Source organism: Ambystoma mexicanum, chromosome 1q (assembly GCF_040938575.1).
Source record: "Ambystoma mexicanum isolate Mex_15411 chromosome 1q, UKY_AmexF1_1, whole genome shotgun sequence".
NCBI lineage: Eukaryota > Metazoa > Chordata > Amphibia > Caudata > Ambystomatidae > Ambystoma > Ambystoma mexicanum.
The window spans coordinates 1,449,481,820-1,449,508,764 of NC_090922.1; the positions used below are offsets into that span (position 1 = coordinate 1,449,481,820).

Here is a 26,945-nt window from a genome sequence, read left to right on the forward strand (position 1 = left end):
CCATCTTTAAACACAAGTTTATTGATGTTGTGTAGACCTGGACATTTATTTGCCTTTTTTGGCTTTGATCTTTCTCAGGTAGAATTCCAATTCTTTGCCTTCCAAGACATAGCCATCTGCACGACCACACTGACCCGGTCTGGAAGCTATACAGGCTGCAAGAAAAAAACAGTTTACATTAAATTTAGTCTGTAGGAAACAAGTAGCCACCCTGTCCTGAGCCGGACTTAGTCGTTGCTGAAGGCCTCAAACGCTCAACTTCTATATCTGCTACAGCTAAATACAGCGAGTCATGCTGCCGCCACAACTCCCTGCCCATTGTTATTAGAAGTCAGATAATTTTAGCGGTAGGACGCTCTAGGATTCAACTACAGCAACTTTGACACAGAAATAGGTTGATCTGCCCTGCATACTGTTTGCAGAACACCACCACCTTTTCTGCATGGATCGTCCAACTTCGTGAACTGAGCGGCTACGGTTTGCTTAATAAACCAATGCAATTCCCTGTGTTTTGCATGACAATATATTCAAGTAAAACAAATCTCAGCACGCAGACCCCCTGCACCCTCCTCGAAGCGGTCAATGAGGTGCACCCTAAAAAAAGGCCTGCGCCAAAAGCACCGCACCACCACAATTAACAGTACAGCAGCATTCACACATGAACTGATTAGTCTCCCGTTGTCCACAATAATCACTGCGCAGAATGGAACAAAAGGCTCCTTTCCTTTAATATATGGTTACTCTTTCAAATTCATATCCATTACCTGCCAACACAGTGAACTACATAAAGGGATCCAAAGCATAAACTAAAATTAGCAAGTTAGTTCTGAAAAACGTCTAATTATGCACACAACGGCAAAGCCATCACTGATTTTAAAGCAACACCAGCAGCAACAATCCATCAAATGCACCTTACTGTGCGCGACTCTTTAGTTGAGTGTACGTGGGTGCAAACTCACCAAGAAGCTTTCCCTGCTGGAACTGCTCTTCAAGGAGAGTGCTGATTTTTGCTGTCTTTTTTCTCTCTTCATATTTTTTCTGGATCTTCTTTGATCTCTTTTTGTTGAGGATTTCCTCTTCTTCAGGAGTCTGAAAGAAATAAAAAAAAATACAAACATGTGAAATGGCTTCTGCATTCGAGGGGATCCTCCAGGTAGCGAAATGAGTGCATTTCATGCATAAAGTCCTATGTTGCCTATTTTTGCAATTAGAACGTACATGGATAAAATTCTGAAAGTGGGGAGCAGGTGTGGGCCCGTCAAGTCTCAGGTTCGAGTAGTTGAGATAAAAGGATAGTCCAACGTTCAACAGAACTTCGAGTTTACGCAAACTTCCAATCGCATTACTGAAAACGAATTTGAATGGCAATGTATAGGAACAACATGGGCAATGAAGTTCGGGCTTTTATTTAGGCATGGAAACAGCACTCGCTAAGACCAGTCATAGTGGCATTAACTGCCCACTGACGGTAGCTGATTTTTGCAAGTACTTGCGCACCTAGTAGCAGGCAAATGTTAATTATGTACAAGCCAAAACGGATTGCTTTGCCAAGGCTTGTTTTAACAGGACTTCAGTGAAGAACACGCATAGTGGTTATAAAAGCGAGTGGCTTAAGACATTTTTATTACACCAGAAACGATTCTACAGCTCAAGTAATTCACTCAGAAGACGGCTTTGAAAATACACCGGAGGCACCCAGCACTAAGTTTGATGGTAAGGCTTGAAAACAAGATGCGTTTGGTTGGGGACAGGTAGAATGACTGCGAATGGCCATTGGTCATTTACCTACCCATCACTCCTCAACGCCTATAAGCTTTGTCCCTCATGCGCCATGTTCCTCTAGCTGCGCTTTAATACGTCGGGCTTATGGTGATGAAGCACCCAATAGCAGAAACTAGAAAGGGGATACCAATAGTCACGCGATACACCTCCAATTCCATTTCTTCCCTCATTCAGACATGTGCAGAATTGGGTTGGGGATGCCACCACCAGTACGGCAACACATTCAAAAGTCTTTGACTAGAGTAGGTGAAAGGACTCGAGCTGGCGATTATAGGCATGTCGATTACTCGAACTGCATTCTGACAACGAATACCCATGTTCACTGGTTGCAGACACCCCTCACAAAAATTGAAACCACCACGTGTAGTCAGTATTAACATTTGCATGCAGTAAAAATGCAGAAATCAAGGCAGCTGCCAGGTGTCCACACTAACCAACAAGACGTGGCACAGTCCATGTGTCCTCAAATCAGTGGCTGACGCCAGGACACGAACATGGGCACGGGAATGGCAGGATTATGAAGCGTGCTACCAACAAGTAAAGTGAAAACGAATCAGATTTTGAAAGAAACTCACAATGTGGCTCACTTATTCCACTCCACCACCCCCCCCCCCGCCCCAATCAACCACCACCCGGCCAAGGCCCCCCCGCCCCAAGAAAGCAGAATAGACGGCTCACAGTAATCGAGCAGTCCCAATTTCTTTGGGGGGAGTTTCGTATAGTGGTACATTATGCCTTGCAGACACTCTGAAGTGCATGTCAAATAGTCACTTAGACGTAATGTACATTACAATGCCCATTTACGAGTACAATGTTGAAATGTTAGGTTGGCAACTGAGTTTCGACGAAAGAATGTCTGGTCAAACTCACAATTTATCACTAATCTGGGTCCAAAATTATTGGATAGCACAACAGATGTGTTACCAGGACACAAAAAGCTAAGATAATTTTGGATGGATTCTTAAGCCACAAATGTAACATCCGCCTGTGATGTTGCAGAAATGTGCATTAGGAAAACCCTAGAAAGCTCTATATTTATCTGATTTTTCTGTCTTCGATATCTGAATTTACAGTTTAGAGCAGCAAAATGAATAGGTGCCCACTACCATTACCACCTGTAAATAAACATTCCCCATTCAAAAGTGTGCCTCTACATTTAAATCTATTTTTTGTAATATTCTACACCGAAAGTAGCAAATAGTCTGCAAAAAAAAAAAAAATCACTGGCTAGCTTCTAGAAGACATTTAAATCATGGTCATATTTGCTGCACCGTCTCAATTGAGAGGAAAAATAAAGTTTAGTAGAAATGTATAGAGCGCCTCTCCCCCATTTTTATGGCCTAAACGCTCTTTGTGGTAGGAACGCCGCCAGGAACCATTCTCAGAAAATGCTTGATGGCCAAGATTAGGAAATGGGTGGGCTAGCTAAACTCCAGTAAACCACCCAGATCAGGCATGTGGATGGGTGCTGAGGGAGGTTATGACAAATTCCAATCCTCTCCCATCTCTCTCGGCTTCCTCCTTTACAGAATGCCAGGTTAACAGAACCTTCGCAGAACCCCGCCCAGAGTGACTGCCATATTGCTATTCACCAGACTTGCTGTACTTGGTGACCTGAACAACTGATTGACACCCCCCTCCAGCCCATGACCAGTCATTGACAACATGGAAGCCCTCCTTAATCTGAATCAACTCCTATCAAGCCGGGAGCAAATTAAAATCCTGCAAAAAGCAAGCTCACAAAACCTACCAGCAGTTTCGTAGTCTTTTCCAATGTCATGCCCATAAGCCATCTCATCTCACCAGTGGCTGATAGATGCGCGTGTAAGAGGCAGTGACTCCCGAGGGGGGCACGGCTATTAAATACAGTGGGGAAAAACTGAGGGTGTAAATATTTCCCACGATTTGTGCAAGCAGGCATAGCAAATGAGCCCCTAAAAAAAAAAAAAAATGGTTTTGCGGGAATTCTTCCAGATTTTTGTTGAAAGCATTTAAAGCGCGTTTTACAGCACATATCTTTTGAAGGCTAAAATGAAGGGGGTGGAGGGGAGCATCTTCCAGTGCATGTTGGAATTCTTGCACACAAGTCAATATTCTGCAGGTTGATGAGACTTTTAGATGCTACATGGGCAGCAGTATCCCACCCAACATGTCCAGAATGGCTGCACGCATTGACAGATCACGGCATAAAAAAAGACCTCACGTTGGCTTGCCTGTGAGCCACCGTCACGCTGCAAGAAATTTCCCGCAGTTGAGGGGGACATTAGAGATTGCCCATCTAAGCCAGAAAGACATGGGGGTGGGAAATGCAGAAATTCCAGCTCCACACTATAGGAGTACTGCCAGTCACGTTCAAAGTCGGAGGCGGTCGAGCAGCCCGAAATGAGCAGTATGAGGGGGGCGGGGACACGACCGAAGGCGAGTTCGGTGAGAAACTACAGCAGAGCAATTCCCTAGATGTGGCTCTGAGACCTTAGAAGCAGTGGTAGCTGGTGACTTTCTTGGGACTGGGGGGGTAACCCTTATTCAAAGAGTGAGTGAGCCCTAACAACGAAGAGTTGGGCATTAACAACGGTGCATTTTAATGAGCATGAGGTTTGCTAAACAGCCACAATGTACAATATGTTTTGTATGGAACTAATACCAATTCCAACAAACCGTGCACAGGAACCCTTTTCAACGCAAGGACTCAGTTGCCCAGAATATGCCAGTATTCCAGTGCAAAAAGATGTGCTCAAACTAGCCCTGCTGGTCAAATTATACTATGGAAACAGGATTCCATGCATGGAAGAAATCAGGGTCCCCACAGAGCACTGCTCTGGATTAAATATTTGTCTGAAAGAACAGAAACAGAATGGATAAAACCATTAAAATCCGCATGGGACACATGGAGTAACAAGGATCCTCCCCATCCAGGAGGATAGCTCGGAGGCAACATGCTCGCCAAGGAAGCAAGACACGGAGCGAAAGGTTTGATCTGGTATTAAGCACTTATAAATAACCCATCACATCACCCATCTTGTGCATGACTCCATTAATCAACCTCATCAAAAAACAGTCACATACTACAATTATAAAGATGACAAACAAATCTACAAAATCTTAAGACGTATAAGAGGCGAACAACTCCAATAGACTGCCTCAATGAACTCTACAAATGGACAAATTACAGCATTGAAATCAACCCAGGCAAGACCAAAATCATGATTACATGCAAAAACCAGGGAAGCAACCATTACATATCATGGCCCACCGAACTAGGCACAGCACCCATACCATCCAAAATGGTCAAAAACCCTAATGGACGAGCCAACCTTCGAACCCCAAGGACACGAGATAAGAAATGCTTCTTCCACCTACACACACTTACAATATCTCCCTCATGTCCAGGATAGACTATGCCAACTGCCTACACCTTCGGAATGCTTGATTTACTGTAGAAACTTGAGTTTGAGAAGTCTGACAGCTGCATTCTATAGATATTGCAGAGGGACCACATCACTCCAGCACTAAAGATGCTACATTGACTGCCAGTCAAAAATACCAGAACACTCAAATCCAAATCCAGCGATGAGATCTGCCTGGAACCTATACTGTACACAAGGAAACTGGATCAGCCTTCTCTTGCCCAGCTGGTAAAGTTTGGAACTCCCTCCGCTCTTAAATTCAGAAAACATCTAAAAACCTTCAACTCGGAACAGGATGAAAACGAATGAGCAACACCCACACCCCATGGAATGAACACAAATGGAAAGAAGGGGGTCCTAGGTCAGATCACAGCGAAGTGCAGGAAAGTAGAGGCCTCTGAATGGAAGCGAGACCTAGGTGCACCTGTTCACAGACAGCACTAGTGGAAACGAGAGCGATGGAACTGATCTAATGGACCACAGGGTCCAGTGACCTCAAAGGCTCAGAGAATATGTGCACCCTCCTCAAGGGGCTTGTGGAAGCGAAGGGTGCTGTACACCAGTGCGCGCCCAGGGGTAAATTGATGTAGACATCCATTTGTCTGAACAAAGGAGGGTTAAAGAAAACATAGGGGGTACGATAGTATCGCCACTAACCAACCCCACTAAAAACTCATACACCTCAAACTCGAAACTGAACACAACCATACCTTTACAGCAAACGCAGCATGCACTTCACCGCATCAAAACCATAAATAGCCCTGCACATCAGCACATGACAGCTACAAACCAAAAGCTCAACCACTCAGCAAACAGTATAAAATGAACTGAAGCTGGCAACAGCGCATCTGAAATCTCATGCTCTAACCCGCTCAGTCCTACTAACCTACCCCATACCGTACCCGCTCGCTTTACAGATACACCAGAGGACCACGCAGGTGGCATTAGTGCACGGTACAGAAATCTTAACATGCTGTACCACCAAATGCAATATCTACTCTGAACAGTGTCGGCGTTGACCCCAGCCAGTAAAGAGAAGTGTGACTAAGAAATGTCAATACTCCTCTACAGTTTGGTAATCTTTTTTTCCCTGTTCCCCAGATACGGAGAGATGGAATTTAAATTCCACAGCTACCAAATTACTCTGTTGCTTTTAAAGAGTCCAAAGGCCACTGTCCATAAATACGCAGAAATGACAGACCATTGCAAGGCATTACCAGCCGTTCCCAATTTCTGTAAACGCCCAGTAAAACAGGATGAGCAGTACTGAGGCCACGATAGTAGTGCACTAGCACCCATCATGCATATTCTAAATTCGACCTGGCATGGGTCCACAACGTCGTTGTGTTCACAAATGTACTTGGCCGGCAGCAGTACTTTACACTGTTGTCGGACAGGACAGCAATGTAATCACATGCAGGATGATTTCATACCCATTAGACTATATAGCCATGCCAATTCTTGGCAAACTGGCGTGGTTTGGTGAGCCAGAGCTTCAAGGTGAAGAAATGAACATCCATCGTTTGCCAGTAGTAGGCTGCAGCCCTCATTAGCAAATGAGTTCAGTCAGCAGGAAGGTACTGAAAGGGAACTTAGGGCAAGACCTGGAGGGCAAACACCCTGTTGTGGTTAAGAGGGAGAATCGGACCACTCAGTATTCTCCCAATAGGATCTGAAAGGAGTAAGGCTAATACTCCCCACTGAGCTATTAATGCACACATTTAGGTTGTGTGAGCTAGCAATGGTCATAACAAGTGACACTAGCTCTAGGTCATTCAAAACAAATGCATACACTACAAACATGTATATTACAATCATGTATATTACTTTTCTAATGCGTTTACCAAACAATGCTGCCATAAGTATTTTAATGGGTAGCTAACACGTTCCGACCTGAAACCTTCAACGAACAGAAATTGTGCAACAAACAAATCCCACATTTTACAAATAAATATCAATACATTACCAAAAAGTATTGGATACGATCACATCAATGTAATAGTACACCCGATACATGTTGAAGTTCCATTGTAGACAGCAACAGATTGTAGGTCAACAGATTCGGAACATTACTCCATCAGTATATTTTCCCAATGCAAGATACATTGTTTCCTTAACAGTGTATATCAAGGTTGCCCTGTGTTCATGTCAACCACCACTGTAACCCAAACACCAAATCTGAACAAAAACCAGTTTTTCCAAGAACTAGACAATATGCATGCTTCTCTTTTAACCAAAAGGAGAATTTAATACAAGCAGCACTGGAAAGTTCGAAAAGGTTAAAATTCGTCAATTACCTTTCTCAAATAAAGTTATTCCTGCCCAAATCCAGTACCCGTATTTGCCTCTATAAGCCTGGTAGCTCAATTTAAATTAATACAGTAAACTAAGTGAATAGAAAAGTATAAATATATCTAAAAGACTTTGACCACCCATAAAGATTGACGTCAATTAGTTATGCTAACTTTATGGATGCCCAAATCTCAAGTGTATAGAGATGTTTTGGATATGTCGATACTTTTATTTAATATACCAATAGCCACATGGCTTTGTATATACAAACCTACTAGTACAATTCCAAATACACAGTCAAGTGGGTATTTAAAAGAGTTACATTGGCTCACAAAGGAGACTGCATTTCATTTATGATCAAAAGGATTAAAATCTCTAACATACATTGCCATAAAAAACCTTTTATCTGGCAACATTTTTCTAAATGTCATGTCCATCCACCAGTTTCCAAAAAACAGCACAATAAACAAATTGCTGTCACCACCATTTAGGAATCTGTCCCAGATGGGTGTTCGTCCAAGTTAACATTGTACGCTTTCAAGTAGCTAGTACGCAAACCAATCAGACCTTCACACCATATTAATAAATGCTCAATGGTCCCCACTTAATTTGTTCCTCATAGCCTACATTTACAGTTACAATGTGCTATTCCTAGTTGGGAACCCTGGGTCGTCAAAGCCACACTCATGTTAAACTTCAAAGATATTGGGCAATTGCACTTTCAGTAGGCCATTATATAAGATGGTTATAACAGCAGAAATCAAGGCTCTGAATGCCAGATAGTAAAGAACACTGCATCCACTTACTAAGTACAAGCATTTTAGCTTACCACGGCAGCCATCTTGCCATTTTACACATACGTTCAGCATCTTTCCGAAGGTGCCCATTTTGTAAAAAGTATCTATTGAACAGAATGCTGCTACAAGGATCCCATCATGGTATCAGGGTCAGATTTCATCACTGTCCCAAAATAGGAACGTTTTTGCCGTTACATGTAGGACTATTCCTGCCAGTTCGAATTCCAGATATATATATATATATATATACACACACACACAGGAGTGACAGAACTCAATTCTCTGCAGTGCAACTGCCTCATATCGCTGAAGCAGATTTCCTAAACTTGCCACCCCATATTTGGACTCCATAGAGCATAATCAAGCGTAGTATGGTACAACAATGCGCCCAGTTTACCAGTTAATTGTTTGATAGCTTTACATTGGCGTCTGGCCAATGGGTATCCCACTTTAAATTGTGTTCTACACATGCTCAGATACTTGTAGCAGGTTACAAGTTCCAAACTCAGACTGTTCAGGGAGCAGATGGATTCACTCTTTACCAGCCGTCGGATGAAAAATCATGGTTTTGCTTTTGTCAATGTTGATACGTAGTCCATTTGCATCCGAGAACTTACCCAGTGCATTTATCGAAGATTGAAGGCCACAGGGAGTGTGCTCCAGTACGCATATGCCAACCAAAACATGGATTGACGCCTAGCTTTACTGGACTATCAGAACTCGAGGCCCAAATCAGAAAGAAGATTAAATAGTGTAGCAGCGACTAAACATACCTGTAGGAAAGGCAATCTGCCTTCAGCATCTAGCCTTATTCTTACTGAGGTTTCAGTATGAAGTAGCATCAGCATTTTGAGTAGACCCAATGGGATTTTCCACAACAGTAATTTCCTCCATAGCTGGCCTCCAATTACCATGTCAAACGCAGCAGAAAAACCAATGAATGCGCGTAAATTAAATTCCGCCTTGTCCATGCATACTCCATTGAGGATACTAATGTTAAAAGGTTGTGGATGGTATTGGATTCAATGAATCCCATCTGGTTTGCTGGTAATATCTTGTTCGTACTAATCCAAACATTAAGTTCCATTCAATCCTACATTTGGACAATTACCGAGTAATTCACCTTTTCTTCCCTAATCCATGGTCCTGCTTTGCTTTCTACAATACCACTTCAATTTAATGTTACATCCCGATGCCATCATGTGAAAAAATTGGGTGATAGAATAATTTGTAATGATCTAAGTACAATTTTTGAATTTGCTTTATGGATTTTGATAGCCCAGAGGAAAGCCTGAAGGCTTCAGGGTGAAACGTGCTGGTTACCCATTAAAACCATACAGTATTAAGATTTAGCAGCATTAATGTTCGAGAAACAGAATATACATTCATGTGTAGAATTAACGGTAATAGTGACAAGTCTAGCTAATCCCTTGCAACATGAAATTCACCCATGAGGCATGAGCTCAAGTGTGAGTGGGTTTCAGTCACTGCCTCCAGATAGCACCCCCAAAGCTTTTCTTAGCTGCCTCTACCTCAACTTTAGTCCATTGGGCCCACGAGACAATAGGAAGTGTTGACACCAGGCACCTATGGACTCATTCAGCTGGCAGAGGGCCAATACACACCATGACTGGGTTTGTATACCATCACTGCTGCCGTGCATGTCTCCACATACGCTATAGAGAATCAGAAAGAATGGCAGGTTTTGTTGGGAGTACAGGACAACGAGAGGTAGCTTGGGTTGATGCATGCAGACCAGAACCATTTTAACTGGCGCAAAGTGCCTCCAGGGGGGGACTTGTGCCCAAGGCGATAAGTTGCATCAACTATGCAACCGGCCAGCATTCGAGGTCAGAGCTTGACGGTTGGTGCAGGGTTCAGTAGAGGACCCAGCAGGTGGTTGCAATACCATCTGAAGGGAAAGTCAATAGAGGTGCCCATAGCATGGAACTTGCATTTATCCTGGTCTGGGCACCAACTGGATGTGGGCAGTTGTGCAATTACAGGTTCTCTAGGACAGTGGCAACAGAAAAGGGTTGGAACAAGTGAGCTTCCATCAGTTTGTAGCCAGTATAGTGAGCCAGATGGAAAAACATGGATGGTGTAAGTGGCGTCCCTATAGCTGGCACGGTTAAGATTACATCCAGGAATAAGTTTCACATGCTGGAATGAGCTCATAGTAGGGCGTCATAGCGAAGTAAAACAAAAAACAAGACTTCATTGGTTCTAGCTCCAGTGGAGCCTTGGGCATATTTCAGTATTGAATTAAGCGTTTAAGTCCAGCAGGCGATTCCTGGCATGGTGTTGGAAAGTCAGGTTTTGCGTGTTCGCTTGAATTCGAGGTGGTACACCATAGATTCCCATTGGCAGCAGTCCGAAGTGTGGCAGTGACAATCACGAAAGCCAATCCGGTCTTTCTGGCAGTACTTGTAGTTTCTAGACTACACCACTGTCAGATACACACCACAAGCGTCATGTAGGTGATCTTTACTGGCAGGCTTTTAGAGCCGGTTGAGTAGTCTTGCCGAGTCGTGGGTGCATTCAGGTTTTAGTATGGTGCAAGTAAACATTTTGGCATTCGATTTTTGCTAATAAAAAAAGATGAAAATGTGCAGTAAGGTGAAGGTATGCCCATTCGGTGCCCGATGGCATTCCCACACAACGTATTGAGGCCGTACCTATGGGGAAGTTGCACTATATAAATGGCCAATAAAATACATGTTCCTTCCTACAGGGTTTGTTCTAGTTGTGGAATGATGGAGTGAGGAGATCGTTTGATCATGAGCCATAGTCAGATTGGTAAAGATATTTCCGAGGATTTGAGGGGAAATTGCCTAGTTTGCGGGTGGAATTTAAAGCTAAAAGGGATGCTCAAGTGTCTTCAACAAGTTTCGCAATTCACACCAACTGGTTTACCGTCAGAAACCAATTAAAGCCATAACGAATTTGGATTTTAAAAAGCACACAAGACTCGTGTATGGAACACCAATGCTTCAAGTTACATGCAATATGAAACTAAAACCAAAGGATGAGGATTTCGACATGTTCAATAAAAAAGGGTCACCAAGAGGGCACACGTAAGTAGTGCAAGGAAGCTGTGAAATCTATCACTTTAGGTGCCATCATGTCTTTAACAAATGCATTCAACCAACGCATACTTTACCAAAAGGACAGGGTTTTACCTCCTTAATTACAAAACCACCACGCGCGTCTACCAATTTCTTTTTCTTGACTATGTACCATTTTATATTTTTATAGGGGACATTTATAAATAGTGTTTCCAGGCTCCACAAGACAAGATGGGGAGCAGGGGGTACCCAAAGAGGTTCCAAGGCAGCAAGTGCCAGGGGGATGGGGTGGATGAGTACAGGAGACAGTACCAGGTTGTGCTAGTCCGGCAAAGGGAGCCTGAGTGCAAGGGGTGGTCTGGCCCCCGATTAAGACTCTGAAGGGACCAGGCGGCAGGGGGAAATAGCAATGATGGGGAGAGGGAAGGAAGAGTAAAGTATGGTCTTGAGAAGTTTCTGGAATTTAAGAAGCTCTGGCTCAGGTGTGAGGTGGGGCAGGGAGGCCGTTCCAGAGGGAGGAACCAGCCGAGGAATTTACCTGTGCCTGCAAGGATCAAATTCAAGACCCTCTGCATCATCAACAAGGCCATCTGGGGCCTGGGACCTCCTCCTACCTCCCGACTAGAGTCCTTCGGCTCCAACTCTCTGCAGGTCAAATGTTTCTCCAAGCCGAGAGTGGGAGGTAGATCCCATTCTAAGGCTGGCTCCTCCCTCTGGAATGGCTTTCCTTCCCCCCCTCCGACTTGAACCAGATAAGTTCCAAATACAAAGACTTTCCTCCTCTTCCTCCCCCTTCTGTGCCAACTCTCCCTTTGCCGCTACGGCTAGGAACGGGTCCCTTCACAGCCAAACCCCCCCACCTATCAGCCCCCCCGATCCTCTTTTTGCCTTAGCACTTGCCTTCGTGTCTCCCACCCCCCCCAGCACTTCGCTGCCCCCTTCCCAGGTCACCCCACTCCTGCACCTCTACCTCCTCACCCCCACACTTACCACCCCAAGCACTTGGCCGGTAGGATTGTTAATGGATAGTTGTACCGCACACCATCACCACTGGAGCGGTCCCCTGGCGTTCTAACGCTTCTGAAAAAGGGGTGGGGTGAAATAGTGGGCAGAAGCTGGAAAGTGCAATAGAACAGTGATGTGCTGTTGGCGGCCTCAGCCCGGTGGGACTGTTGGCTAGGCTTGGGTGGTTTTACGGTTGGTAGTTGTGTGCTGTTGTGCGAGTCCGATTTGTTTTGCTGTTGCAGTGTAGTGAAGCTTGTGCGGATTCGTTTTGTAGGCTTGTGGTTGTGTTTAGAGTTTGAGCGATGTATATGCAGAGGGGCGAAATGGTTAGTGGATTGGTTAATTGCCATTGTTGTCCGGAAGTGAGGCGCCGAGTTTGTGTTCTCTCTAGGTGGGGTGTGAGCATCTCTGCGGCTTCTGTCCTGGGCTGTCCGGTATTCACCTTTCACACATGGCATCCACTCACATTCATAACCCTACCCAAGTTCAGTTTCGGCCACCTACTGACAGTCGGTATGCGGTGTGGGCATGCATTGTGCGTCCCTTACAATCGTGCCCAGAGAGCATCCCAATCCAGTCAGTGCGCGGCAATGATTAGCCAAGCCGCCTCCATCCATGTGGCGGGTGGTAGGCCGACTACAGAGCAGCATTAGCATACCTTTCCCACAACTATGAGGATTCGATACAGTCCGAGGATTTTGACGTTTGAGAGGACCCAAGGTGAGTCTACCTATATTACCATGACACTTTTATCATTAACACATTTGTGATTTACAAAGCCACCTAAAACCATCTCTGTTTTACCATTCAGGTACATAGGAAGTTGGACGTGTATAACCGTAGGCTCGATTAGCCCTGAAGAAGGATTTATAATCCAAAACGCGCTGGCAATCACGACATCTTTACAACAGCCTAACATGTGAATGTATATACACATTTTGAAGAATTGCGTCCATTACACTGTACAACTTAGCTGTGTGGAATTCATCAACTATTGAATGTAATACATTGTACAAATGAAGAGCATTTGTTGTTTCTAAATATGTATATGGACACTTGTACCACTGTTTTTGGGTAAAACTGTTTCCTTCGGACATTTGTTTTCCCAATTAAAATTTGAAAACGTAAAGACTGAATTTGAAATGCTTTTGGTATTAAATGGTTTGGGGCCAATTGACGGTCCTCATCCAAGTAGTCTAATGCTTACAAGGGCAACAACAACCTAGAATTATTGAGACATTTAATAATTTTAATACTCTTGTTACAACCAGTCCTTACAGTTTGACTCACAAGATGAATCAAATACTGGGATTTCTGTATCCCCAGAGAGTGCATTGGAGGCCGCTTGTCAGCATATGACGTCACGTTTGGGTAAAAGGCATTCATCTTATTCAGTTTTTTTTGCAGGCGATCGCTCCCCTCCCCTTTGAAACATGGCACATGCCATCGCTTGCAATTACTTCCAGGGGCGGCACCTGCTTTCATTCACAACTCTATACGGTCACTGCCTGTGCCAATGTCCACAACTTAGTTCAAGTGGCAAGTGCTAAAATTTTTATACAAGTATACCAGTATGTCACAAGGCCAATAGAACAGTTTTTTTTTTTTTATTCCCTTGCCCCCTCCCTCAGCCCCTTATTATCTTGTGGCGCCTGGCAACACCAATGATTAGGCGCCATAGAATTGGCCAATAAATACTGTCAAACGCTGGATTGGTAGTATCCAATTGTGGAAACACTCTGGGGCAACCGGTTGCACTCCGTTTTCTAGATGTCTCAATATGGCAAGAAGTTACGAATTGTGATATGAACCATGCGTTTAAAACGGAGGTGCCGTGTTGGTTATTGTCAGGTTTCCTGCAAATCAAAAGGTTCATAAAGGAATCGTGAAGTTTTCCTGCAAAACACTAATGCTTTTGTGCAATGCAAATTAGACTAGGGGCTTCTTTCAACTTCCATGGGTTCCCCCCTCCAGTACCAAGGCCTTTTTTGGTGAATTTGGTAATTTGCTATTCAGTGCCTTCTAACATTTTCTGTTTCATTAACCTCATAAGTGCCAAGGACGAGATAACTCGTCCTTGGCAACAGGGAGGTAATCCCAAGGACGATAAACCTTGCCCTTGGCACTTAAGGGATAAGGGAAGTTGAGGAAATTCTGAAGTGCTGAGGAAATTAGTTCATTCCATTTTTTTTTAATTTCCTATGGTAAAATGAGCCTCAGGTACTGCTTATCAAGGACTGAGGAGTCCATTTTCTCAACAGAACCAGCCATGTGTGTGATTTAACTGTGCTCCCGGCAGTAGCCCCCCTAATGCGGCACTAATAATCAAATGTACAACTTCCCCCACAAGGTGAGCTTTTCCCAGCAGTTCCAACGGATATTACAAAATACAATGAGCTAAATAAAATATCGACTCCATCCGAAAGACCTAGACCCAGAAGCTCCATTCCACATCTGACCAGATTGGGCGATCTGCCCCTCAGAGCGCATATAGCGCACCCCTCCAGATAGCGTTCTAGCCCCGCAAATCCGTTCTATAACTGCAATTACCGCGTTGTTTAAAAACCACCAACAAAGGTAAGAACCATTGGCTAAGTTGATGGAAGAAAAAAAAGAAAGACTTCAAAGTGAAACAGCTTCATGCTTCACACGTGGGGGGTGCTTGCGGCAGAAATTGCAATATCAAATAGGGCAACCTACCTAACCCGTGCACAGCTTGACTGCTGGCATACATTTCACTGCAGAGGTGGAACATGGAAATCTACTTCAGGGGGAAATTTTGGGCATGATTTGAATAGACAGGGAAGAAATACTGTAGCTGTACTGCTTCATATGATATGATATGGCATTTGTAACGCGCCTATACACAAGTATTTCAAGGCGCGACGAGGCAGGGAGGGGGGAACAAGGTGAAGACAGACAACAATCCTACTAGGCCAGGTGTCATTCAGATCGCAGTGCAGGGGTAGGGGAAAGGGAAGAAGTGCAAGGGGAAGTGCAGTACAAAGTAAGTAGGATAAAAATAAATAGGGCCAGCTGGTGGCAAGTGCAGGTAAGTGCAGACGTGGGAAGGAGGGGCTGTAGGGATACAGAGTCAGTCCCGCAGTGCAGGAGTTGCCAGGGAGGTAGTGCAAGTGGAGAGTGGCTGGGCCCAGGACCGAGGTCGCTGAGAGTGGCCCAGTTGCAGATTCAGTGCAGTTTCAGTGAAGAATTTAGCAGGGGAGAGGGAGAGAGAAAGCAGAAGCAAAGGTTTTGAGGTGCTTCCGGAACCGGAGATGGTTCTCAAGTTTCAGGGAGGCTGTTCCAGAGGGAGGCCCCTGCCGCAGAGAGAGATCTACCCCAAGCTTGGTGCTTCGAGAAGCAGCTGACCCTGAGGGAGTTGGAGACGGATGAGTGAAGGTCTCGGGAAGGAAGAGAAGAGTTGAAGGTATTTAGGCCCCAGAAGGCCTTGTGGACAATGCAGAGGGTTTTGAACTTAATCTTCGCAGCCACTGGAAGCCAGTGTAGAGATTTCAGTCCTGGAGAGATACGGTCACTGGGCTTGAGGCCAAGGACAAGTCTCGCAGTTCTGTTCTGGATGAGTTGCAGAGGGTGGAGAGCGGAGGCAGGCAGATTAAGATAGAGGCTGTTACAGTAGTCCAGCTTCGAGAGAACCAGGGCTCAGGAGACAGTGAGCTTCTGGGGGAAGGAGAGGAAGGGAAGAATACCTCTGAGGAGGTGCAGCTGGTAGTGGGATTTCTTCGAGACGTCAGATATATGAGGAGAGAAGGAGAGTGTGGAGTTGATGACCAAGGTTTTTTGCCTTGCAGGTAGCAGCAGGAAGGGGGCCAAGGGAGGCTGGCCAGAGAGCTGCAGGGAAGGAGGGAGTAGGTGTGCCGATGAGTAGGATCTCAGTCTTACTGGCATTAAGGCAGAAGTCATTGGCTGCGCACCATTCCTGGATAGCAGACAGACAGTCAGAGATGAGGGAAGGAGAGGAGGAGGCCGAGGGTAGCCTGAAAATGAGCTGGGTATCGTCCGCATAGCACTGGAAGTTGGGGCAGAGAGCGGCGATGCAGTGGGCGAGGAGTGCCAGATACTGGTTAAACAGCCAGGGAGAGAGTAGATCCCTGGGGGACACCACAGGTGGAGAAAAAGATGTCAGAGGGGAAGGACCCCAGTTGGACCTGGGAGGGTCGATAGGTCAGCCACGCCAGAGCCTGACCAGTGATACCCAGGTTATCACGGAGACGGTTGAGCTGGATGGCATGGTTGACAGTGTCAAAGGCAGAAGAGAGATCAAGCAGAATGAGAACACACGGAATGTTGGAGTCGAGGTTCAAGAACAGGTCCTCACAGATGGTCAGGAGAGCAGTTTCCGTGCTTCTGGCAGCTCTGAAGCCAGATTGATGGTCATGAAGACTACCAACAGATTCAGCATGGAGGTTAACCTGGGAGATGGCCAGGTTCTCCAGGAACTTGCCCAGGAAGGGAGTGATTGAGATTGGGCGATAGTTAGCCGGGCAGGAGGGGTCGGAAGAGGGTTTCTTGAGAAAAGGGTGCACAAGGGAGTGTTTGAGGGGGATGGGAAGACTCCAGAGGCGAAGGAGTGGTTGCAAAAGTCAGCCAGGACAGGAGCCAGGGAGTCGATGTGGTCCTTGATAGTTGGAACAGGGGTGAACCTGTTTAGACGAGGTTTTCATAGATCGGACTTTTCTGGAAACCTCGTCAGCAGAAAAAGGGGGAAAGGCAGAGAAGGAGGGATGGCTGCAGCAGAGCCGGAGGAAGAGCCGAGAAGAGAGGGAGGTGATAGGAGAGTGAGGACAGGATGTCTTGAGTTTTAGAGATAGGCCAGTGCAGAGGGCCTGGGAGGGGACAGGAGAGGTACAGACTGCAGCAGGGTTGGCCAACTCCTTGCAGATTTTAAAAGAGTTCGGCCGAGTTGTTAGATGCCGCAGAGATGCGGGCTTGGATAAGAGCTCTCTTCTTGGTGAGAACGGAGAGCCGGTATTGCCTTTGGAGCAGGCGGCAGGCCAGTTTGTCAGAAGATGAACATGAAGCACACCATTTCCTCTCTGGCACCCTGCACTTGCGTTTTAGGGTGACGAGATCCGAGTCATACCAGGAGTTACATTTGGCTTTGGGCTTCAGGTGGATTCTCATGACGGGGCAAGGATATCAAGAGTATCAGATATAGCAGAGTGGAGCATGGAGAGGGCTGTGTCAGGGTGGGAGTCAGCTGAAGGAGGTGGGGGGGCGAGAAGGTGGCAGCGAAAGCCTCAACTGACACGTGCTTCATGGGTCGGATGACCGAGAAGGTGGGTTGGCAGTGACGAGGGTGGGAGGATAGGAGAAAGTGATCACTCCAGGTGAGAGGAGTGGAGAGAGGAGGAGAATAGAGAGTCGCAGGACAGGAGGCATCCAGGTGGATGTTGAAGTCACCAAGAAAGAGGAGTTGAGTGGTTAAGGACAGGAGTGAGGAGGAGAGGTCAGCCCACTCAGAGAGGAAGGAGGAAATTTGACCAGGTGGCCGATGGATAGCCACAGTAAGGGAATGGCTAGGAGAGAGTCTGCAGACAAGACATTCAAAAGAGGATGTTTGCGTAGGAGTGACAGTGGCAGGAATCCACTCAGGGAAGATAAGGGCAATACCACCCCCTGCACGGTTGGGCCTGGGCATGGAGAGGATCTTGTAACCGTCAGGTAGGAGTGCGTCAAAGCTGGAGGCAGAGCTGGCTGTGAACCATGTCTCAGTGAGACCGAGGACGTCAAGGTCCAGTTCCTCAAGAAGGCAACAGATAGAGGAATGCTTTATGGAGTTAAGAGTGGCAATGTGGATAAGGTTGCTATCCTTGAACTTCCGGGGAGGGGTACAGATCAGAGGTACGCCCTGCGGAGGTGTAGAAGGAGGTGATAGGGAGGCCTGGGTTGGAGACCAGGATGTCCTTTTTAAACTTTTACCTACCAGATTTAGTGAGGAGAGCAGGATAGTCAATAGAGAAGCAGTTAGAGAAGATAGGCGAGATAAAGAGCACCATGGAGTAGGAGGGGGAAGACAAACGATACGAGAGCACGCAGACAGGAAGTGAGCGACAAGCACAAGTTTACCACATTTCAGGAAGAAAAAAGGGAAGGAAAAAAAACAGTAAATGCGTATTAGGTACAGGGTCACATTAGTTTGAGAATCCTGCGAGGGGAGAAAACCCTAGTTTACCCCAACTGTGGAACACAGTGAGGTGAAGACACCATGCGAACAAAGTGGGGTGGGCCGGGGGAATGTGGAGATAGCAAGTGAAACTGGCGCCAGGTGTCCCATGCAGACACACAGGGAGCCGCAACTGTAGGAGTCGCCCTTGGCCTGGGGCCCTTAGCCGCAGGGGGCTGCCGGGCAGAGGGCTGCCCAGGAGGGGGGCGGTTATAGGCCAGAAAGAGGAGAGGAGGGGGATGGGGTTGGCGGGCAGGGAGAGGAGGACCAGGAAGTGGGAGCAGGAGCAGGCACAACAACGCGCTCAGAGTGGGGTGGTAGGTCTGAGACGGAGACCCCACCTCATACACTGCTATAGAACTGAAACTTGGCACATTTTAATATTTCAATTTGGACTGCTTCATCATTAGGCAGAACCACAATCATGACAGAAACGGTGAATAAGCCAATGTGCTTTCTGAAGGGACCAGTAGGCTTCTCAGGTTAAGTTTACTTCTGGCCTGCAAAGACCAAACACGTGAAGTGGCTCCCATCCAAGTAGAAATAAAAACTCTTGCGAAGTGCATTTAGCACGCTACAAAATAAATAGGGGGCCTGGGGTGTGAACTGGATGTAGTCTCTGGTTATTTTGCACTAGAATGATAACTATCAATGTGAAACTGGTCAACTTAAGAGGGGGAGCGAGGCTGCAGTTGCAGACATGCCAATATTGAACGCTGCCAGTGAGTTGTGATTTTTATTTTATTACGCAAAAGTTGCAAACCCAAAAAATAAGCCCTTTTTCTAATCAAATATACACTTAATTAACAGGACAACTCGTGTACCCATCCTTCGGAAGGGACAGGCTATAGCAAACCTGGACTTTCTGCAAGATGGGGAGTTTTTCTAGCACTGAAATAAGGGATGTACACAGGTCATGAGCAAGACCAACGAGGCCCTTACAGTGCAACGGAGTATCCAACAACAAAAAGCAGTGCAACATGACAGACATTGGATCCATTTTGGGTGCACCACGTCAAACATCCAAAAAGGATTTCATGCAGAGTATAATAGTGCGATCACATTTTACACACCTAAACATCCCTTTAACACGTGCCATTTTTTGCAGATGTGGAAGGGTTTACGCATTACGTGCTGACTCAAGGGTACAAATGTAAAACGTTTTAGCCATGTATGTAAGCCATGATTTGTACTTTTATGTAAACAGATTATAATACATGTTGCCCGCTTCCACCTTCGACAACCCACTTTACACATTCTTACGAAGCACAGAAGTACTTTCCTGTCAGACCAGGTAAGCAGGGCCACAAAAAGGATTACTCTGCTTTGACTTCATTGCTTTGTGTGTCTTTTACTGATGGCCACCCTCATCCTCAGCACTGGAGTGTCTCCGAGGGCTGATCTGGTTGCAATGGTGCTCCATAGTAAACAAAGCTCCTGATTGGTTACCCCATTACTTTTGTAGCCAGCTGCATGCCGGCAGGCAAGGAAAGCCGGCCCCCAGCAAATGCCCACACAAAAGGCCTAGTCCGAGCCTGTTCCTCCTTCCTGCAGTCACGGTATTGAGGCCGCCTGCAACTCCACCACATCAGCAGCGACTACCATCTCACTGGTGCCACCCAGCGCCATCCCCGATGACGAAAGCCAATTTCTGGGCTTGTGCGCATGTATCCCTCCACCATGGCAGCACCCTGAGTTTGCAGATCATGCTCGCTCACAAAGATCTGAATACCTCAACCAGGAACCTCGTGTAGGTGCACAGCACTAGTGACTTAATTGCCGTGTGTCATTTACTGATGGCCGCCTTCATCCTTGGCACCAGAGTGCCTGCGATGGATGATCTGGTTGCCATGGTGCTTCAGTGTAAACAAAACTCGCGGTTGGTTTCCCACTATTGTAGCCAATTGCACGCCAGCAGACGAGGAAAGCCGGCCCCCAGCAAAAGGCCATGTCCGAGCATGTCAGAGTACCCACTGTACTTTTTACTCTGGAACTCTCCACATTGTAGACGCCTCTAGAAGTCTAACTCGATCTGGTAAGCAACCACAGGGCATAACGCTCGATCCTCCTTGCTAGGACACTTGTTTATCACTGCCACCACCAGGTCTACTACTAACCATATTCCCGCTGTTATGCTGGTCTGGGAATAGCTGGTGTACATACTGCATTTAGGTGCTTTAGATCTGTGAATCTACATTTGGCTTTGGGTACCTTGAGTGCACCACTTACATATGGGACAGCAATCCACACAACTCGTAGCTCCCTGTAACCTGAGGTGAGGCTTTGCCAGTCTCTTTACCACTATGTCTGTAACCGTATGCTTTCTGATGCACTTCGCAATACCATGCACTTTCTGGTACAAGCACCTTGATGGCTTTGTGCGCTAAAATAAGGCAAAAATAAACCATTTATCAACTGGGTGATTGCACGCCTTAAGCCCCCGGTTTCAAGACTGATCTAGTGTAGGAGTGCCTTCTCAGCAAAGTTCCGACCATCAATCACGTAACGTGAAAGGTACAAGAACCACTTTTCAAGGGGATACTTTGTACCTTACGACCGCAAAGCCAGCAGCCAGGGGGTGTCTGCAGCCATTAAGCGTGGTGTTCCAACAGGTTGCACTAGAATCGGGTACCAGAGGCATTGTGCACTACATTATCAGATTACAGCAGCCCAGCAGAGATGTTGCAGTAAATGACTTTGGTCCACTTTACTTGATTAAAGGTAAAGGTTTTTCAGCTGAAGTTTGATATTTGGATGTCAGCAATTGGGGAGCACAGGATTTGTATGCGGGTGGGGGTTGATGGGAGTCTTTAGAACAAAGTGAAAGGGTCCAACTGCTGGACGGTAGATGTGGGTGATGCGCATTGAGAAATGGAGGCAGAATCAATGCATGTGCAATTTTTTCCTGGACACTGATCTTCAGTGGCAAGGTTTGAAAAGTGACAGTGGGCACATGGTTGAAATAAAATGAAGGGTCAAGCACATGAAAAAGCAGTGCCACCTATACAATACAACTTCAATTCCCCACACAATACTACATACCAACTTAGCTCCTTTCTTGCGTCCAAGCGGCAAAGCAAAGTGGGCCTCGTACCACTGTCTGTAGGGAGTGCTGTCTACCAGGACAATGCAGTTTTTTACCAGGGTCTTCGTTCGAACCAGTTCATTATTGGAGGCATTGTACACAACATCAATGATTCTGGTCTTGCGGGTGCAGCCTTCAAGGGGGGTCAGGGGGAACAATGTAGGAAAGATTAGCTTGCTAAAAAGGTTAAGGCATTTCATCAAGGTGTCAAATCGATGTCAAAAAGATAGTCACATTTTACCAATACACGAAGAACAATCCCCTCCCCAAGATGTGTATTAATTTAGAAGTGACCATATCAAGATCTATATTTAACGTGCAATATGTTAACCACCTACTTACACTCCGAGCCCCAGGAAAAGTTCCCAGCATCCAACCTGAGAGCACGATACTTCTTGTTACCACCGCGAACTCTTACTGTGTGAATGCGTCGAGGCCCGATCTGTGTAGGAATAGACAGATCAGACTACAGTAAAATTGGATGATGGGTTAAATAAACGTCTACAATTTAAGGCAATGTAATCAGAGTAACTATGACAACCCTATCATCGACAGGTTGTTATGAAGCGACCAAAACAGTCTAACACCTGCCTAAGGATTCCTTTTCATCATTAACATTGCCTTTACTCTGGCAAACAGCGATTTTTCACAATGCAGACAACTCCAATACTCTTGTATGTCCTGCAGCTGGAAGACATCCCATCCACAAAGGCAGTGCTATAGCGCTGCCAAGTTAATGGCAGTCTCCTCTCAATATAAACGTTTCGCGTTATTTATGGGAAACACCACCCCTAGTGCAAGGTAAAGAAATCGCGCAGTTATTTGAACAAAGGAACAATAATGCAGAGGTCATTAAAAAAGGGCACAGAACTCTGAGACAGCACATTATATTTTTTATGTACGGTGGGATGACATCCCTTTTAATTCCTGACCAAATATTGTAAAATGCATGTTGTATTTCGGAAAGTTAACATGTAACTAGAGTTTCGCTCTAGTGTGTTAATGCTCCAGCAGTTCACAAAATAAAACCACCATTAACAGTTGTATCAATTAGCGACTAATGCGTGATTTCAGTTCTTGTAGTGAAGGAAGTCATTAGGCAATGGTGTGACAGTAAACCACCACATGGATCCATACAGGGCACCTTTTAGGTATGCCCTCTATTAGAGGGCTACAGGTTGACAGGAAGTGGAGTGTCATGGCTGCCAGGTCACGTGATGAGGGATCTGGGGAGCACCAAGCGCTACAGGTAACACGAAAAGCACAGAATAGCTACCAAACATCCGTTGGCCATGGCATCAAACTAGATGAATACCCAAACGGGCATTCATTTAACAAATCAGTGGCAGAGATCACAAAAAAGCGAACAACCTGTCTGGTTTCAAAAACCAGATTGCGTTTAGAAATTACATTTATAAATTAAAGATGATCAGAAGGAAACAAAATTGTAATTATGGAGTGGGTGAAGATGGCAATGACTAACAAGTCTGGGTTCCTACTGTTCCATGTGGATCCGATTATTGCATTTATGTTAAGGGCATGGGCGATCCTGGCATTTAAACGGATCGAGACGGAGAATCTTAGCATGGGAGTGTAAGAGGCCAATTAGCCCCTACCAAAAATAAAGCCAGTGACTACGCTGCCGTGTCCAATAAGCCTAGAACGCGGTTTTATAATTGCCACCTACCTTGGTGTTGGCAGCGGGGCGACCCAATTCATACTTCCTTTTCTTGTGGTAGGGCTTCCTTTTGCCCCCAGTTTTGCGGCGCTTGTGCCAATTGTCCCTTGAGATACCTGACAATTTAACACAGAACAGATTAACAATGTACTGCAGTAAAATAACTAGAAATGTCAATCAAGTAAACCAACATGGATTAACAACCAGAAAATACACTAAACAAATCAATATTGCTAGAAATAAGTCAGAAAGGCAGTGTACACATTTATGACAATCCCTGTTGGGTAAATGCTTCAATCAACACGTGGGTTTGTTTTGAGCTTTACTGAAAGCAACATCTCGTGTCTTATACACCTCCAGAATGTCCCCTTAAAGCACAGTAAAGGTGTGAGCAGGCAGTTTTAACAAAGGGTTGTAAAACACAGGGCGCTAGACACTTGCCAAGTTCATAATGTGCACACGTGGAGGTGCTCTGATTAAGCTATCACTTCGGTATAAAATGGTCCTAGTTGTGAAGCTTAAGATATAAAAAAATAAGTACAGGGATCACTATCAAACTCAAATCAATAAGACTGCGTTCCCAGCTCATCACAGCAGAACAGCAAATACCTATATTACAAAAACAGCAAAAGTAGTATAACAAACAGGACAGTGACCGACTAGGCTTGGGGGTGCGGCATAAGGCACGATTATCAACAAAATAGCACTACATTCAATATCTCTGAGCAGCGGAGGTGACAATACCAGCACTACAAACATACGTTTATTACATAGGCCAGGCACCAACGTGTTATTTACTCCCCCACTCCCTCCATCTGACCAAGCAGAGAAAAGACTAGGTATGCTGAGCAGAAGGCCCGGACAGAGAAAACGCTAGCTCTCTCTTCCGCCCCGTCAACTCTGTCCTGATATTGTGAACCGCTAACCAAACAACCGGTAAAGGCTATGCCCAAGCTACCCACCCTGGTGAAGGATTGCTCACCCTGGGTTAAGAAACCGATTACATGTCTCCATTCCTAAAAGTCTCGTGAACAAAAGTTTAACGACTCATAATTTCACACTGCCGGAGCGCACGATACACAAGCCCGCTGCGACACAGAGGCTGACGGGTGAATTAAGCGCGCCATACGGGAAGATTGCAAACGATTACAAACTGGGCCCAGTAGCCATTACGTACCCATTCTCAGGCGCTGGCTAGAAAGAGGAAACGCAAAGGCTCACGGGAAACTTTGTTGAACATCAAATCGCGCGAGAGATTGTGCGCTGTGACATCACCGTGTACCAAAGGCTAGTATGGGTGAATGGGGAAAGAGCCGCCATGTTGGTATAGAAGTTCAAAATGTAAGTGTTTCCACGTGTGCATTTCATTACATAATATTATAGTGTCTTATCACTAAATAATATCTGTTTTTTTCGAATATAACTCGAAACATCAAACCTATATACAACATAGAGTTCCAAATTAATTACTACGTAATTATATGGCATACTTCTTGTAGCCTACAGTTTTATCTAACAATATCGCTACAATAGCAAATCATAAGCCACCATTTGTAAATAGTTTGCGAGATTGAATGCATATACTTTTTCTGAATTTGTCGTCTTATTTTTTTAGTTACAAGCACATTTAAAAATGGCGGCCACGATTATTCCAAAAAGGCATACAATAATATTCTTGCGACTTCATGATAAAAATAAGACACTGTAGGACCGGCTTCGAATTGCATCAGAGAATCAGTGAACAGCATCAGAGAATCAGTGAACAGCATCAGAGAATCAGTGAACAGCATAGACACTTTCTGGGAACGTTTTTGTTCATAGCCACGTTTTTATTAGTTTAGGCTATTACTTATAAAGCCCAAACTATTGCATTCAAGTACATGTTCGTACAGATAGAAAGTAAGGGCTTATGATGAGGTTACAATAGCGAGCAGAGTGTGCAGAAAATATGAACCGAGGACATTGGGATGCGGCGCCTCTATATGTGCTGGCTGCAATGTAATGCCCAGTGTGGTGCGCGAAGAGCCAATGCAGAGCCCACACTGTGCCCCCTAGCAGGAGAAAAGTTTCCTAAGAGCAGCTAGTGCTGTAAAATGGATATCAGATGAGGAATCCATAGGAGGAAGGAGTCCATTAGAAGCCTCTGCTATCCCCTTCCAAAGCCAATGTGTGTATTTTTCCTGTTAAGCTAATATATGACTGGCATGACCTGCTCTGCCCACTATTTATAAATAGATATGGATTGGTAATTACATTTCACAATGTCTTTATTAGAAAGAGATGGCTGACCACTCTTTCTAATAAAGACATTGTGAAATTTATATTAGCTGCATTTGTATTTTGAAAAATGAATTAAATGACGAATCCAAATCTATTTATAAATAGTGGGCAGAGCGCGTCATGCCAGTCATATATTAGCTTAACTGTATATCCTATAGATGCTCATAGGTGCACCTTCATTCTGACTTTGGCGACGCAGCTCGACCAAATCTAAGGATATAGTGGACATAGCGCACACCCCATGGTCCTTAACCCATACTCATTTTTAGTGTCTGTATATTTTTCCTGTGCACATGGAGTGTGCTTTCAATAGCACACTGCCAGCCAAGAAAATATATCTGGAACCGGGAAAGAAAAAGTGTGCCTTTGGAACCTGCTGTGGCGCCCTTCACGACCATGCTTTCTGAAGATGGATGTGTCGATAAGTACATCAGCCATGTGGATACCGGTTTGTGCTTTTCCACAGCTCTTGGACGTTGGTGCATAGCATTGTCTTAACCATAGGGACACAATAGGGTCCTCGACCACTGGGTTAAAAGGGAGAAACTCTTCCCTTTGGGGTTCTCTGTCTAGGATGTCCATTAAAATGTATTGGTTTATTTGTATGGATGAGACTCGCATTCCAGATAAATCTACTACTTTTTGGGTTGTGACCCACAAGACCACATTTCGATTCTCATACAGTTGAGCCTCAAATGTCTAAATCAGGGACATCTCTAGGCCACTCACACCTGATGTTTGCGGCTAGGCCAATCGGGCCTGGTTCTCTGAGGATGAGGTAGGGTTGAGCATAATTGTATACGGCTGATCTTCTCCGTGGTCCAAAGGGTATATGGTAACCATCCTCAAATACTGCTTGCAATGTTTGCAAATACCTAGACCTAGAGATTGTCGCATACTATTTCGAGTCAGGCAGCAAGGGTAGAAAATCTGAGCCTGCACTCTTCGGTGACAGGAGTCACATTGATATCTCCAAAGGTTTCAGTGTCTATGCCTCGACTGACTATTTCCTTTCCTTCAAGATAGTATCTGAACACTTAGGCTTATGGGTGCCGCTCTTCAAGTCCCTTTTGGATTGATTTGGCACGGGGGGACCTACTGCCTTGGTCGAGAACAGAGGCGTTGACTTCTTCGAAAATATCTCTAGCATTTGTGTTCTGAAGTTGTCCCACCCCTCAACTGAGGACCTCGCTGTAGGGAAAGTTACCTACTTAGTGGAGATGGAGTTATTGGAATAGCCACTTCTGTGAGGACAAGAAATCTCTCGTCTCGCTTCTAGAATGGGACTTTCAGTGATGTTTTGTATGAACTTGGCGGAACCCCATCTTTCCTGCGTAAGGGGCCTTTTCAGGTATCAGAACCCCTGA

General features: G+C 45.4%; 1 protein-coding gene and 2 non-coding genes across 3 annotated transcripts; all 3 read right to left on the reverse strand.

Annotated features, from left to right (window-relative positions):
* On the reverse strand, nt 1–24,647 carry LOC138549270 (small ribosomal subunit protein eS8). The gene is made up of 6 exons (XM_069642336.1): nt 24,476–24,647; nt 23,308–23,414; nt 21,963–22,062; nt 21,578–21,753; nt 960–1,089; nt 1–155 (listed from the first exon to the last, which is right to left on the reverse strand). Exons 1-6 carry the CDS (start codon nt 24,477–24,479, stop codon nt 46–48), a joined length of 627 nt encoding a protein of 208 aa, XP_069498437.1. The 5' UTR covers nt 24,480–24,647; the 3' UTR covers nt 1–45.
* Nucleotides 19,352–19,484, reverse strand: LOC138565471 (small nucleolar RNA SNORA35). The gene has a single exon (XR_011301336.1). It is a non-coding gene; the product is annotated as a small nucleolar RNA SNORA35 (small nucleolar RNA).
* On the reverse strand, nt 22,137–22,238 carry LOC138565418 (small nucleolar RNA SNORD46). The gene has a single exon (XR_011301298.1). It is a non-coding gene; the product is annotated as a small nucleolar RNA SNORD46 (small nucleolar RNA).
* Nucleotides 24,648–26,945: the final 2,298 nt, after the last annotated feature.

What these genes read in the sequence shown, in the direction of transcription:
- LOC138549270 (XM_069642336.1), bottom strand. An exon ending in GCCCCGCTGCCAACACCAAG is followed by an intron (nt 22,063 to 23,307) that starts GTAGGTGGCAAT and finishes ATTCCTACACAG; the next exon opens with ATCGGGCCTCGACGCATTCA. An exon ending in GCAAGAAAGGAGCTAAGTTG is followed by an intron (nt 1,090 to 21,577) that starts GTATGTAGTATT and finishes TATTTCTTTCAG; the next exon opens with ACTCCTGAAGAAGAGGAAAT.